Raw genomic sequence first — 16,767 nt, forward strand, 5'->3', positions numbered from 1 at the left:
TCATTGGCCTTAGTGTGAAAAGCTTCATTTTCAACATGAGAGAAGAACTGAAGCATGGGAAAGAGACACTCTTAAAGTAATACAGTATTTTCTGCCTAAAAGTAGAAGCATGAATATATTATGTGTTGTCATCTCAATCACAAGTAAGGATAGAGAAGGAAAAAAAAGTTTTTTCATAGAATTAAGGAGCTTTTTGTTGATCAAAACAACTATTTCATTCATCAGAAGTCCTTTTGGTTAGTGGCAGAAATAGCAATTTGATACTTTTTAAGATATTTTGAGTTTTCAAAGAGAAACTTTGCTACTTTCCTGTGGAAATTATATGGTATTCTGAGAAAACTGCCTTTCAGCAAGGAGTTCCAGAAAAGATACATGAATGAGGAGCAGAGTGAGATGCTTTCATTTTAGAGTAGCTCTATTTCAGTGCTTCCAACAGAAACAACACAGGAAGAAACACATATTTTCTCCCTCATAAGACATACATCACTCCTGAAATTTTTACAAAATCAACTGATACAAATGAGGGGTTTCAAAGCCAGTCACCTTATAAGTGGTTAGGAAAAAAATTTACAATTAAATTGCTCTGTGCAGCTACCTTGCGATTTTCCCCTGGAATGTTTATGGCTCTTTTTTTTTTTTTAATTAATACTTAAAAAAATACATTTTCATAACCAGTGTATTACTACATCTAGTTGTGTTATAACAGGCACTTCATTTCATAAAATAGACACATTCAAAGTGGTTTTCGTCAACCAATCACTCAGTCAGAATACTTGTTGTTCATATTGAATATTTGATAGTAAAAGTTAATCTGAAACCATATCAACTGTCCATTTCTATTACAGAAGGTAGGTCATTAAATCTCTAACACAGGGAAATCATTTCTATTCCTACATGTTTTATCCATAGGAACAAAGATTGTCTAGAACTTCTTGGAAATTTTTTTCCCCAAATATTTTATACACACACATATATATATATATATATAGAAAAATACAGCAGATTTCTTTTTAATAGATAAATCTTAAGTATTATTCTCAATAACTTGCTTTTACATAATCAGAAATCTAGATATAAGAAAAATATTAAATGTGCAAAATGCTCTTTTTACATGTACATCAAAAAATACAAAGGAAGAATAGCTTTATACTTATATAAAAAGCCATTGAGGGGAAAAAGTCTTCCATGTCAGAAAATCTGGTGAGATTAGAACTTTAGCTTGAGGAATTGTAAACAAACTTTTTAAAATGCTGAGAGTTTTCTCAGTTCTTTCCAACTAAGACACTCTCGAACACATCAAGTCCTGCTTTGAAGTAAACCTGAGCTGCATTAATGCTGTTCAACACCTCTGACAGGGCTTCTTGAAGGGTCTCATTTGATGCAAGTGACTTGCAGTGCTCCCAAGCCTCCAGGAGTATTGAAAACTGGCTTGTCTTCCCATCAAGGTGGTACAGGATATTTCTGGGGGGAAAAAAACAAAAACAAAAACACAGAATGAGTAAATGTTTTGGGTACCATGCTATTTTGTATCAAACATTGTAAAAAATATTTTCAAGAAACAGTGATGTTTTAAATAAATGATATAATTATAAGAATACAATATTATCGTTTTGAGGCCACTATTGAATGAATGGATTTAGACATTGATCATCAAAAGTTCCCTCTAGTGATGAGAGATATAGAACTAGACAGTATGTACCTCCTGATGGAAGTACATAATACTATCAGTGAGATAAACTATTTTTGCTAAAAAAGAAAAATGGAAAAAAAAAAAACCAACACTGAATCTGATGAAGTTTCTAATTGCTCATAAACACAAGGGACAGAAAACATAAAAATAATACGGTAGTGTGCCATCAGCAAAATACTATGAGAAATTCTGTAGGACAAATGGCCCAGTTTATTCAATGACCAAATTATAACAAGAAATGGGTGACAGAGGAACTGCTGGACCAGGGTTTCTCAGCCTTTCACTATTGACATTTGTTGGGAGCGGGGGCTGAGGTAGATAATTCTTTATTGTGGCAGCGGTCCTGTGCATTGAAGGATATTTAGCAGTATCCCTGACCTCTATGTACTGGGTACCAGTAACACCCCTCCCGTAGTTGTCCCAGTTAGTTTGAACTACTATACCAGAATACCATCAACTGGGTGTGTTAAACAATAACCATTTATTTTTCACAGTTCTGAAAGCTAATCCCAAGATCAGCATGCCAGTATAAACAGATTGTCAGTGAGGGGCCTCTTCCTAGTTATATTCTTCCGTGGCCTATTGCATGCGCACAGAGGGATCCCATGTCTTCTCTTCTTTTTGTAAGGGCTTTAATCCCATAATGAGGGCCCCACCTGTATAACTGAACCTAAGCTGAATTACTCCCCAAAGGCCCATCTCCAAAATATAGTCCCATTGAGGTTAGGGTTTTAATGCATGTCTTTATATTGGGAGAATACAAACATTCAGTTCATAGCTGTTGTACAAACCAATAATGTCTCCAGACTGCCAAAATTGTCCCTTACAAGGCAAAAGTGCACCCAGTTGAAAGCTGCTGCTTTAGATTAAAAGAAACACCAATCTATGCAGTAAAGTACAGATTTTCTAGGTCTTTATTCAAACAATTTTAAAAATGAGAAGTAGTATAAAATTGAATACTAATAAGGATTTGTTACTATTAAGAAACAATATTTTAGGTATGATAATGGTATTATCAGTATATTTTCAAAGTGTTCTTAACTTCTAGAAACACATACAGTAATATTTGTGAACGAAAAGTTACTACCTTTAAAATTTGCTTCTAAATATTTGGAAGGAAAAAAGGAGAGTGGAGCTATGGACATTGCAGGTAGATTAAGATTGACCATTATCTAATAATTGTTGAAATCAGTAACGTATTCATTATCCTGTTCTCTTTCTTTGTGTTTGACATTTAGAATATAAGTGTAGAGTATGTAGTATGATGGTGCTTTGAAATTTATCCAAATATCTGAGAAAGAGGTATTTGGCCTTGGGCAAGTCTAAAGAGATTCCTTTTATTAGTTGATAAGTAGAAAGAGATGCATTTTGGTAGAAAGGAATGGATTATTGCATCATTTGACTTATTTCCAACCCAAACTATCTGAGCTAGCTGAAATTCCATGCTCTAATGAGAGGCAAATATATACATAATTAAAATAAGGGCATTAATTGTCATACTAGAAATGTAAGGTCTAGTGATAACAGATGAAGGTTTGCCACTGGCAAAGTTTATCATGGAGAATATTTCATCTTGAAGGATGATGGGAACTACCAGCTATAAAGGCAAAAGAAAGGAAATAAGCTAGAAAGTGGATACGATACCCTATGCAGGAGGAATTAGCATATGCAGAGGTATGGATTTATAAAACGGCTTACTATTCTTAGTGGATCAGTGCCAGTGCTGCTGTATGATCAGAGCACAAGGCCAGGGTGGGCAGCTATAGAATAGTTGGGAGAGCAAGCCATTGGCCACATCATACAAGGCCTTCCATATTAAGCTAAGGAGGTAATACTTTTTCTTATGGGCAGTAGGAAACTAATGAAAGCTTTTAAGTAAGAAAGAAAGATTATTTGACTTTATTTTGGTATAGTTACTTTGGTTGTAATACAAAACCCAGAGAACCACTTATTCCAGATGAGAAGTGAACAAAGATGTCAGTGACACTAGTGGTAAAGAATCCACCTGCCAATGAAGGAGACACAAGGGATGCAGGTTTGATCCCTGGGTCAGAAAGATCCTCTGGAGAAGGAAATGGCAACCCACTCCAGTATTCTTGCCTGAGAAATTCCATGGTCAGAGAAGCCAGCTGGACTACAGTCCGTGGGGTCGCAAAGAGTCAGACATGATTGATCAAATGGAGCAAGGATGCATAGTTAAGTTTGAGAAGATGGAGCAAGGGTCACAGCATAAAATTTAGTTAATTTATAATTATCCCTAGTACTGACTTAGTGGAGAAGGGATAGGCTACTCACTCCAGTATTCTTGGGTGTCCCTTGTGGCTCAGCAGGTGAAGAATCCTCCTGCAATGTAGGAGACCTGGGTTCAATCCCTAGGTTGGGAAGATCCCCTAGAGAAGGGAAAGGCTATCCACTCCAGTGTTCTGGCCTGGAGAATTCCATGGACTGTATAGTCCATGGGGTCACAAAGAGTCAGACGTGACTGAGTGACTTTCACTCACTAGGACTGACCTCAGTTTTAAATAGAATTCTGGATCATTGTTTCCTAGCTGATCAAGACTCCACTACTTGAGCCTCTCCTGAACTTTGTAAGCTCAATAATGAAGCCTGTAACATCAGTGTAAATTACATCAGTTAGGTTATTTTGTATTCCCTGTACTCTGGTGGTGAATGGACATTGAAATCTGCTTAATCACTCATGACAGAACCCTGCAAGTTATCTCTTTTCCTTAAGTATTCAACTGGTCTCTGAAGATACTCACTCTTCCATCTTTTTCATGTCTTTTTGTTTCTGTTATTGGGCCCTGATCCCAATATTTTCAAGGATAGATTACGATATTTTTGCTTTACATGTTTGAGATGAGAAATACGTTACTTTATCAAGTCTACATATGTTAGTTTATCAGGACCAACCTAGACAGCATATTAAAAAACAGAGACATTAGTTTGCTAGCAAAGGTCTGTCTAGTCAAAGTTATGATTTTTCCAGTAGTCATGTATGGATATGAGAGTTGAACTATAAAGAAAGTTGAGCACTGAAGAATTATGCTTTTGAACTGCAGTGTTGGAGAAGACTCTTGAGAGTCCCTTGGACTTCAAGGAGATTCAACCAATCTATCCTAAAGGAAATCAGTCCTGAATATTCATTGGAAGGACTGATGCTGAAGCTGAAATTCCAATACTTTGGCCACCTGATGCGAACAGTTGACTCTTTCACTCTTCTCTTTCACCCTCATCAAGAGGCTCTTTAGTTCCTCTTCACTTTCTGCCATTAGAGTGGTATCTGCATTTCAGAAGTATGCAGATGATACCACTTTGTATTAAGGAAATTTGTAGTCATAAAACTTTGTGTTAAGGAACATATATTCTCTCTAGATATGGGAGGGAAAAAAAACATCTTCTAAATGGAGAGAGGCAAGTTGGTCATGAGCAATGCTTTAGCTATGAGCTATACCCTGAGAAAAATGTGGATTCAGTTTACAAGGAGAGAATATTCCTTGAAATAGAGATTTCTGTCTTGCTATTTCCACAACCTTCATAAAATTAAAGAACTTTTCAGAAGAAGCCACTGTGCTGTGTTAAAATAATCATGTAAGAATATGTATACATGTGTTTTATGTGTAAAGGTTTCTACTATATAAAACTGACAAAATAATGAAAATTAGCAAACACCTAATGGAAGTTTCCCTAAATATTAGTTTTACATTATTAAATTGGTGGGGTGGGGTGGCAAAAAACCCCGCTAATACAGAGGAACCTTGATACAACCATGGAAATTTCCCAGATGAAGATGAAACTGCTTCGGATAGTCATATGTATTCTCCTACATGACAGAGACTATACACAAGTCACATTTTCATGTTAACATAATCCTTAATTGCCATAAAAAAAAGGAGTGGGTCAAACATTTTTAAATTCACAGTAAAACATTTAGATAGATTGATAGATAAAAATGGGTTTAGCATTTTGAGAATAAAAGTAGTTTAAAATATATGTTAATTAATCATTTTAAAAAGTATTCGTTGTAGACAACTTATACTGCTTTACTACTAAGGGTTACTAAATAGTATAAGAAAATATTTTATCATCTTATTAATATTCATAGTTTTGAATTCTCTTCCTCTACTTTATTAGCTTCATGTTTAATTATAAATCATTTAATGGCAAATATATTTCTGGAATTAAGAGTGCAAAAATATTTTCAAAATCTGTACCAAATACTTCCATTCCTTGAGGGTATACTATTCAGCATGCTGACAAAGATATTGTAATCATTGTTATTCAGAGCTGCCCTTTAAATGAGTTGTACCATTGCAATTAATACATTATGGGAAATATCTTTAATGATTTGGGGGCTGTTATAGTGACTATTCCACATATTCAAAGCTCACTAGCATGAAATATATTCCTAAATACACATTCTATGGTTATTAAATGTTAAATGTTATTAATATTCAGTATAATGATAAGATATTAATAAAACATGCTCATAAAGGTTATAGGATTAATCCCTCAATGACAGTTCATTTAAGCATGAGCACAATCTCTAATATATTTACATAAAACTTCAGCCATAACTAGTATAAAATATTGAGAAGAGAGATAATGTGGAATAATAAAAATACATCCTAGAAAAAATGTTTAGGTCTAAGCACAACATATACAATCACTGTGGTTTTTTAAAAAACTGGAAAGCAATACATATAATTCTTAAAGACCAATGCAATGGAATCTGCAATGTGCCAACATTTGCTTTTTTCTAACTCGTAAGCAACTCAGTAATACTTTTATAATGACTGTAAACAAGCCATGTGCATAGAAATGGGTCCTTTTTGGTTTGTGAAATTTCTACAAGGAGCTAAACACACTTTCCATATGCTACATGATTCAAGTAGTAGGCTGTGGCAAGCTATTATGTAAGATAAACACTCATATCCATTTCGACCCAAACTGGATACAAATCAGCTTAAAACTACAGATGTTTAAATTCTGGTTGAAGATAAGTGACTAGTATTCTTTCATCATAGTTTAAGAGAGAAACTTCATTCAGGGTAGCTGCTGACTTAAGGCAATTGATCTTTATTATAATAGAATTTATTTATTTTTTACCTTGATTGTTTTACCTTAAAAACAAATTGAGGAAAACAAAAATACCTTGTTTAAACTTTCATGACGATAAATTCACCTATTGATCTTCAGAAGCAGCTTATCTTTTTACTATTTCTCTTTTGCGTACTAAAAACCATTTAGCTTCCTGCTAACAGAAAATTAAGTTCAGTATTTGTAGACCTTTTTCCAAAAAAGTATCATCATATTATTTTATTTGTATTATTTGAATGGAAGACAAAAAAAACACAAAGCCCATCCATATCTGTGTCTATATACTTGTTAGTTCTGAGAAATTTCTTACATATTCATTCATTTGTTAAGTACCCCTGGGGAGCAAAACTGCTACTGTACCATGTTTTTAGTATGCAAATTATTACCTTTGAAAATATTTCAATTAGATCAATGTTTGTTATGGAAGCATCTAAGCCAAAAGGTCTTTATAGTCTCATATTATATGACCAAAATTGAACTTCAGTTAAATGAAGTTAAAAGATGTCAACAGTATGCATCAGAATATTCAAATATGTTTCTCCTTCTCATGTATAGAATCATATTTTTCACATTAGGAAAGACTTGGAATTAACCAATAGCCAGTCAAAAGGCACATGTCTTATAGGAAAATAGACTGGAAAGAAAGTGAGCAAATACCCTTGAAAAGTTTCAATGTCAAGAGTCTGTTCTTTATAACCACAAGGAATTACATGCCTTATTGAACCATTCCTGCTCTTACACCTGCTTTAGTTCAATTCAGAAGTTTCCTGGCAGAAAGAATGGACTGTGTTATTAATCAATAAATCACCATCCTATTTGCATACACATAACATGCATTTCAGTATGGCATGTAGAGACATCAGACCTAATTAAAATATTACTTAATTGAAATCATTTTAGTAGTTATCATGTTTAAAATAACATTAATTCCACCCTCATGCCTATCTTATCTCATCTGTAACAATTTGGATCTTATAAATGTAATTCATACAGTCATCCTGACCCACACACAACACAAAGAGACTACTAAAAGGAAAGTGTAATACATTATTGATGACACTAATGAAATTACAACACACATCACTCATTTTAATGGGTCTGTTTCAATGACACATCACGGTGACCAGGAAAGAGCAGTGCCAAACTCAGAAACCTAATTAATAACTCCCAGCAGCATCAGTGAAGGAGATGAAGCATCTTTACTCAACTGACAAATCTTTTCCACTCAGTTAAAGCAAAGGAAAACTGAAGAAAATGAATTTTGAAACAAAGGCATCTAAAGTCTTCATGAGTCATTTCCTTGTATGTGAATTAGCAAATTAATGATGGAAATGATGACTCTCTTTCAAATGTTCCTTTTATATTCATAAATGTGCAAAGAATGCCACCCATTCTAAATGTGAATTAATATTCATTAGACCCCATGTCGAGAAAGTCCTAAATGAAATTACACTAAATAATAAGTCACGTCTTTTAAAATTGACTGGGTATGCATGTGGAATGCAGAAAGAAAAGGTCAGTTCAGTACCTCACAACTGTTGCTCACTCTTTTTAGGGATTATACGAGTTGTACTCCATAGCTAATAGTGGTTTACTGTATTTATATCAACATTAGAAAATATTATGTGACTTGGGTACTCTATCCATGAGAAGTCACAAAATACCTGGCTATACTATTTATAGTACAAATGTCCATTCAGCTAAATTTAAATATGGTCTATACTAGCAAAAGCATCAATGAGAATTAAGACCATTGTTGATACTGTCAAGCCATAAATTCACTTTGCAGACAACTGAGGCAGAAACACATGTGTGGTAGATTGTTTGTTTGCAAAAATGGCTATAATTATTCTCCCTATATGCAGGCCACTTCAAAATATGACTGCAGTTCTTTCCAACAAGAGGTGGGGTCTACAATCAAAAAATGGGCCAAAGAACTAAACAGACATTTCACCAAAGAAGACATACAGATGGCTAACAGACACATGAAAAAATGGTCAACATCATTCATTATCAGAGAAATGCAAATCAAAACCACAATGAGGTACCATCTCATGCCAGTCAGAATGGCTGCTATCAAAAAGTCTACAAATAATAAATGCTGGAGATGGTGTGGAGAAAAGGGAACCCTCTTACACTGTTGGTGGAATGCAAACTAGTACAGCCACTATGGAGAACAGTGTGGAGATTCCTTAAAAAACTGGAAATAGAACTGCCATACGACCCAGCAATCCCACTGCTGGGCATATACACCAAGGAAATCAGAAGTGAAAGAGACACATGTACCCCAGTGTTCATTGCAGCACTGTTTATAATAGCCAGGACATGGAAGCAACATAGATTTCCATTGGTAGACAAATGGATAGTGGTACATATACATGATGGAATATTATTCAGTTATTAAAAAGAATCCATTTGAATCAGTTCTAATGAGGTGGATGAAACTGGAGCTTATCATACAGAGCGAAGTAAGTCAGAAAGAAAAACATCAATACAGTATATTAACTCATATATATGGAATTTAGAAAGATGATAACAATGACCCTATATGTGAGACAGCAAAAGAGACACAGATAGATGTAAAGAACAGACTTTTGGACTCTGTGGCAGAAGGTGAGGGTGGGATGATTTGAGATAATAGCATTGAAACATGTATATTACCATATGTGAAATAGATCATCAGTCCAGTTATGATGCCTGAGACAGGGTGCTCAGGGCCAGTGCACTGGGACAACCCTGAGGGATGGTGTGGGGAGGGAAGCAGGAAGGAGGTTCAAAAGAGGGACACATGTACACCCATGGCTGATTCATGTCAATGTATGGCAAAAACCACTACAATATTGTAAAGTAATTAGCCTCCAATCAAATGTATCCTAAATAATCTTATTGATTATATAGCTATTAAAAATAGACCATATATTCCTTTATAACTATAGATACAATTTTATTTGACTGAAAGGATTTAGATAATTCATTCAGTTGACATTTGAAATAGACTGTATTAAGGTAAAAAATGCATTATTCCTCTTGAATAGAAAGTACATTATTATTCAGTATGATTTGAAAACTTAAAAAGTCAATAGAACATTAAATGTTTGCTAAATATTAGCTAAAAGAAAAAATAAGGACCAAGTAGAATACCTGTTCTATTGAAGCTCTGAATGTTGATCACAGATGTTGAAGCAATTTAATGAAGGAATGTACTAATGTAAAATTAGTCATAAACACTTGAAAGATTACCTTTCACATTTTATAGAATTGTTATACATGTTATTAAACATTCACTTTGAAAGTGTAACAAAAAATAACATTTTAAAGGAACTCTGTTCCTTAACTGTGTAAATTTGCTCACAATTTATTTTTGTATTACTATCAAAGCCTTTGACTGTGTGGATCACAATAAACTGTGGAAAATCCTGAAAGAGATGGGAATACCAGACCACCTGATCTGCCTCTTGAGAAATTTGTATGCAGGTCAGGAAGCAACAGTTAGAACTGGACATGGAGCAACAGACTAGTTCCATATAGGAAAAGGAGTACGTCAAGTCTGTATATTGTCACCCTGTTTATTTAACTTATATGCAGAGTATGTCATGAGAAACGCTGGACTGGAAGAAACACAAGCTGGAATCAAGATTGCTGGGAGAAATATCAATAACCTCAGATATGCAGATGACACCACCCTTATGGCAGAAAGTGAAGAGGAACTAAAAAGCCTCTTGATGAAGGTGAAAGTAGAGAGTGAAAAAGTTGGCTTAAAGCTCAACATTCAGAAAACGAGGATCATGGCCTCTGGTCCCATCACTTCATGGGAAATAGATGGGTAAACAGGGAAACAGTGTCAGACTTTATTTTGGGGGGCTCCAAAATCACTGCAGATGGTGACTGCAGCCATGAAATTAAAAGACGCTTACTCCTTGGAAGGAAAGTTATGACCAACCTAGATAGCATATTCAAAAGCAGAGACATTACTTTGCCAACAAAGGTCCATCTAGTCAAGGCTATGGTTTTTCCTGTGGTCATGTATGGATGTGAGAGTTGGACTATGAAGAAGGCTGAGTGCTGAAGAATTGATGCTTTTGAACTGTGGTGCTGGAGAAGACTCTTGAGAGTCCCTTGGACTGCAAGGAGATCCAACCAGTCCATTTTGAAGGAGATTAGCCCTGGGATTTCTTTGGAAGGAATGATGCTAAAGCTGAAACTCCAGTACTTTGGCCACCTCATGCGAGGAGTTGACTCATTGGAAAAGACTCTGATGCTGGGAGGGATTGGAGGCAAGAGGAGAAGGGGATGACAGAGGATGAGATGGCTGGATGGCATCACTGACTCGATGGACATGAGTCTGGGTGAACTCCGGGAGTTGGTGATGGACAGGGAGGCCTGGCGTGCTGCGATTCATGGGGTGGCAAAGAGTCAGACACGACTGAGTGACTGATCTGATCTGAATGACTATATAGATCAGTCTATATATCTATCAGATCAGACTGATCTGATCTGATCTATATTATTGCTGCTGCTGCTGCTAAGTAACTTCTGTTGTGTCTGACTCTGTGCGACCCCAGAGACAGCAGCCCACCAGGCTCTGCCATCCCTGGAATTCTTCAGGCAAGAACACTGGAGTGGGTTGCCATTTCCTTCTCCAGTGCATGAAAGTGAAAAGTGAAAGTGAAGTCGCTCAGTCATGTCCAACTCTTTGCGACCCCATGGACTGCAGCCTACCCGGCTCCTCTGTCCATGGGATTTTCCAGGCAAGAGTACTGGAGTGGGTGGCCATTGCCTTCTCTCTAGCCTAAGGAAATAGGAGTGCTGTGTTTCTACCAGTAAATAAATGGATCCCAATACAATTTTCTATGAAAATATTTTAAAAATAAAATGATCTGTTTTTTAAATACTATTAAATTTTTCAAAATACAAGTACCAGATAGGCAAATTCCTATTGTTTATGTTGAAACTGACCATTAAAAAAATTTATATTGTGAGTAAATAGTAGAAATGTCAGTTCTTTGCTTTGGGAATTTAAAAAGAATATGCATTCACCTGTGCTCTCAGGTATGGGTGTCAAAGGGTTGAAGAGGGTCCCCAGGTACCTAACTCAAAGAAGGTGTACATTTGGTTATACCAGTCAAAGTTACTTATATCTAATTTGAGAAAAAACATACATTTTTTGATAGTGGGTACATACATAAATATACTGCTGCTGCTAAGTCACTTCAGTCGTGTCTGACTCTGTGTGACCCCATAGACGGCAGCCCACCAGGCTCCCCCGTCACTGGGATTCTCCAGGCAAGAACACTGGAGTAGGTTGCCGTTTCCTTCTCCAATGCATGAAAGTGAAAAGTAAAAGTGAAGTCACTCAGTCATGTCTGACTCTTCACGACCCCATGGACTGAAGCCTACCAGGCTCCTCTGTCCATGGGATTTTCCAGGCAAGAGTACTGGAGTGGGTTGCCATTGCCTTCTCCAACATAAATGTACTAGTACATGTAAATGTAATGGTTTACAGAAAAACATTGAGAATGAGACAGTAACCAAGGGAAGCTGAGTATCATAGAGCACCATCAAGATTCTTCTATAGCAGCACATTTAGGATATTGACATTGACATTTCAGATACTCCCACTGCCACCACTTCCTTAAGAATACTTCAAAACCACTGCAACTTTGCTGTCTCTTAACATTTGCTCTGCCATTGCCAGAATCCTGATCCACAAATAGCATAAATAATCTTGAACTGTTCCTACATCTTTGCCTCACTTCTTTCAGATATGAAGTCCTGGGAGAGCTCATCCAACTGGCTGAACTTAGGTCATGTGCCTGTAATCTAGGAAGAAAATACCTCGATTCAGTCACCTGTGGAGGAGCTAAGCCGTACTTTCCACCAAGTCAATATAAGGAATTTCCCATTTATAGGAAAGAATTCTGATACCAGAAAGATTTTTTTTTTTTAATTAAAAAAACTTGAAACCACAACTCAATATCTACTATGTTAGTGATGGGAAGGGAGAGTGTATTTCCACAGGGTTCTCTTGGAATTACGCTGCAAATTGCTGTGCTACTATATTGCAGTTTTCCCGTTTATGTTAAATGTTTGCAAGTACTCCGATAATATGGCAGCAGTGTTTATCAAATTGAATATGTACAAGAATAAGCTGAGGCATTTTTAAAACAGCTCAAGGGATTCAGATGCAATGAGTCTGGGATATCTCATAGGAGTACACGTTTATTTCCTGTGCTCCCTTAAACCTGCTGGGTGACACCCAAGCATACTCAGCAATTCCCTCCTGTGAGTTTTATATTTACCAAGAGGTCGTGGTTTGGCCTCAAATTAGCTGTGTCCAGTGATGTATTATTATCTACAGAATTACGTGATTTATTTAACATTATGATAAATAATGACATATTGAGTGTGAAAGAATCATTCCTGTGAAACTGAACCTGAATGTGTTGGACAGATTCACAAAGATTAAGTGACACAGTGGGAGTGTTGGTGAATTATATGTAAAGAGATAACTGAATAGATCATTAGCAAGGGGAGCAGGGATCTATAGTGACAATGGAGAAAGAATCTGCATTTAGATTGTTTTGCAAATGCCTATTTATTTCTCCAAAATGAGAACACTGAAATTGGAAATCTCAGATGATGTATCCTTAGTGTGGCTTAAACAGGAAAGTAAATTAGAATTCCAATTTGCATAACAGAACTCAAAGAAAAGTCCTTGGTCCTATATCAAAAGATCAGTGACGAATTTTTGAGTTAAAAATAAACTGCTTTTTCTATCACTTGACCATTTACTGGTTCTGACCGTGTCAGATGAAGGAATGTTTGCCCTTCGGGTATTAGTCAGAACTTCAGTGTTAAGAACTAGAAAGACATAGATATCATCTTGAGTTCCAACTATCACGGACTGGCCGTTGTGACTTAAAGTATAAGGTAACAGTGGATTGGGCTATTTCAGAATCTAAAACAAAAGGTTTTTCATGATTTAGATTCCTATGTGTAGACCTCACTTAAGATTTTTTAGCCCATTCTCTTGGTAATAATGTATAAGTTTCTTGAATTAATCAGTGGATGTATAAAACAAAATCAAAGGAGAAAGTCATAATTATTTGGCTTTGCTAATTAGAGTATAATCAACTCAAGTAATCCCTTCTAAATTGTATATTCTAAATTCTCTAGTTTTCCTGTTTATGGATCAAAATTTTTTTAAAAATTAAGTTTTCCTTTTACTTGCTGCTCTAGACTGTGTGGTCTCTGAGCAATGACCCAATCCATAAATAATCAAATTATACTAAAAAATTAGAATTTATGGGCATTTTTCATAAATAACTCAGTTGCTGGATATTTAGTTCTTTTGCAAGATATGTTAGTAAGTGTCAATGTCTGAAATACAAATTACTTTTTAAAGTAATTGACTTTATTCAGTGAATAATGTTAATCTGTAGTTACCTTTCTTGAAGACTAATATTTAGTATATGCAAAAAATAGTACATTCCGTTTTTAACTGAACCTTTTGGGGAGCTATGGCCCTAAATATAGAAGAAAAGTAATTGGTTATTTGCACTGCACATCTGGATATGAGTCATCTTGAAATTTTGTTCTATCCTTAATGAATGTTCTGGCAGACAGACATATTAATCCAATATTTTAAAAAACAACATCACTAAGTGAATCCTGACCCATATAAAAGCAAGACATTTAGTAGTAGGTATGTCTAAATTATGTAAATGTCAGTTATTCTGTGAGGTGATTGTTTAATTTCATAAAGTACATTAAGATGATTAAATCACATGATTTTAAAGAGTTTTGATATTTTTAATACTTAGATAAGGCAGATTCAAAACAGTCTACATTTGGATGGAAAATAGAAGAAAGAATATAGCAATTACTATACTAATCTCATCATACATCAGAAAATCTAAGAATTTTTAAGTATAAGTTGATAGAAATTAAGGAACAATAATTACCTTGAGAGCTCAATTTATGAAATATTTATTAAGCACCAATAACTATATGGAATACAAGAGTGGTCTCAGTTCCAAAGAGATTTTGAATTTTGAGTTAAGTGGGAAGAGGAGAGTTTCAGAGCTATTGTCTTTTGCATATGAGGCTAACAAAGCAAACCCTGATATTCAAAAAGTCTACCAATTTTCTTGCCCATGAAGACCTCAAATGAAAAAATTTTAATAACTGTATATTTTATATTCCCCTGGTGGCTTAGACAGTAAAGAGTCTGTCTGCAATGCAGGAAACCTGGGTTCAATCCCTGGGTTGGGAAGATCCCCTGAAGATGGGCATGACAACCCACACCAGGATCTGTGCCTGGAGAATCCCATGGACAGAGGAGACTGACGGGCTATGGTCCATAGGGCTGCAAAGAGTCAGACAAGACTGAAGTGACTTAGCGCACAGACCCACCCCCATACAGCCAGTAAACTTTGCTTTTCCTCTTCAATGGAATTTAAAAATTATTAACTTTCTAATGAAGATAAGTTATAGTGATAACAATTATTATTGGTAGTATTGAGCAGCTGTAGAGAAATGAAGACTTTGAGGATTAAACCACACTAGTTTTGCCCTCCTGTGGTATTATTAATGCAGGAAGTATCAACTCAGAGAAAATCTTGCATCTGATGATAATGTGGAAACATTTCTTTCTATTCTTGCTCTTTAAGTATTTATCACTTGTCTATACATTTTTGAAATGCATGAATATATGTGTGCATGTAAATACATATGTGTGTATTCATAAATGTATGTGCATAGATAGATATGTAATTTGTGCCACACTGGACTATGAAGAAAAAAATCTAAATTTTTATATCTACCTCCTATATCATATAACTGAATAGTAAGCTGGTTGTTATACTATAAAATATTACATTTATTAGTAATATAAATCAGTAAGGATAAAAGACAATGAAAACTAAACAAATGTATTGTGTTCTAAGAGATAAAGGGGTAATTATGTTGTTTTATGGACACCTGGGTAATTATGTGAAGATAGAAATTCCCATGTTACTTACAGGCTGTGGAGGATTTCCATAACAGCCTGTCTTGGTATCTGTTCTTAAATCACACTCTTTTCTGCAATTAAGGGGTAATCTCCAAATCTTAACCCTTATCATATTTTTTTAATCAAAATAGGACTTTATTTATGAAATTCTGATTACATCAGTATTCATCCTACTTGCGTAGTGTGATGTTAACTTGGATACCTAAGTTTATATGCTTACTGCTTCTTTGTCCTACTGAGTGAGGAAGAGCGATTTAAAGAAGCTAAATGTTTGAAAAGAAAACATGAATCACATTTAAGAAGAAATTATAGGAACTTCCCTGGTGCTCTAGTGGTAAAGACTATGCTGCCATTGCAGGGGGTGCGGGTTAGATCCTTGGTAGAGGAAACTAAGATCCTACATGCCACATGTCTCTGTCCAAAAAAAAAAAAAAAATCCAGCCCAGCATGTCAACTCTGATTTAATAAACAGTAAAAAAGAAACTATAAAAAGTAAAAAGTAATTTCAATAACAAAGAAAAATGAAAAAATATGAAGTATTACTAAATGATCAGTATAAAAATCTTGTCTGGGTCTAAAATCTATGCTCTTTCTCAGGATACTACTCTTCTTTCCTATCACCACCACTGCATAGCTCTGTGATACATGGCACATTGAAGTTATTTAACTCCTTTGAGATTCTTCTTCCTTACTGGTAAGATGGGAAGTATTATTTATAGTCTAGAGTTTTTGCAGTAATTAGCTAAAGTATATAAAGTGCTTAGTTTGGGCCTGGCATATACAATAAATACTTTATAAATAGTAGCTATTCTTATTTTTTTTAACTTTTTAAATTTTATATTGGAGTGTAGTTGACTTATGATGTTACGTTAGTTTCAGGCATACAGCAAATTGATTCAGTTACACATATATATGTAGATACCTGTTACTTTTCAATTTTTTTTCAAATGGTAGCTATTGTTAT

General features: G+C 35.2%; 1 protein-coding gene across 3 annotated transcripts in view; it reads right to left on the reverse strand.

The window, feature by feature from the left end:
• Positions 1 to 397: 397 nt before the first annotated feature.
• Positions 398 to 16,767, reverse strand: part of NAALADL2 (N-acetylated alpha-linked acidic dipeptidase like 2) — a 1,546,902-nt gene continuing 1,530,532 nt past the window's right edge. For all 3 annotated transcript variants that reach the window (XM_027540660.1, XM_027540668.1, XM_027540650.1), the window contains one exon: positions 398 to 1,461. In XM_027540660.1, the coding sequence (XP_027396461.1) occupies positions 1,263 to 1,461 (199 nt within the window). In that variant the 3' untranslated portion in view covers positions 398 to 1,262. The remainder of the gene's footprint in view (positions 1,462 to 16,767) is intronic.

This window comes from Bos indicus x Bos taurus, chromosome 1 (assembly GCF_003369695.1).
Source record: "Bos indicus x Bos taurus breed Angus x Brahman F1 hybrid chromosome 1, Bos_hybrid_MaternalHap_v2.0, whole genome shotgun sequence".
Taxonomy (NCBI): domain Eukaryota; kingdom Metazoa; phylum Chordata; class Mammalia; order Artiodactyla; family Bovidae; genus Bos; species Bos indicus x Bos taurus.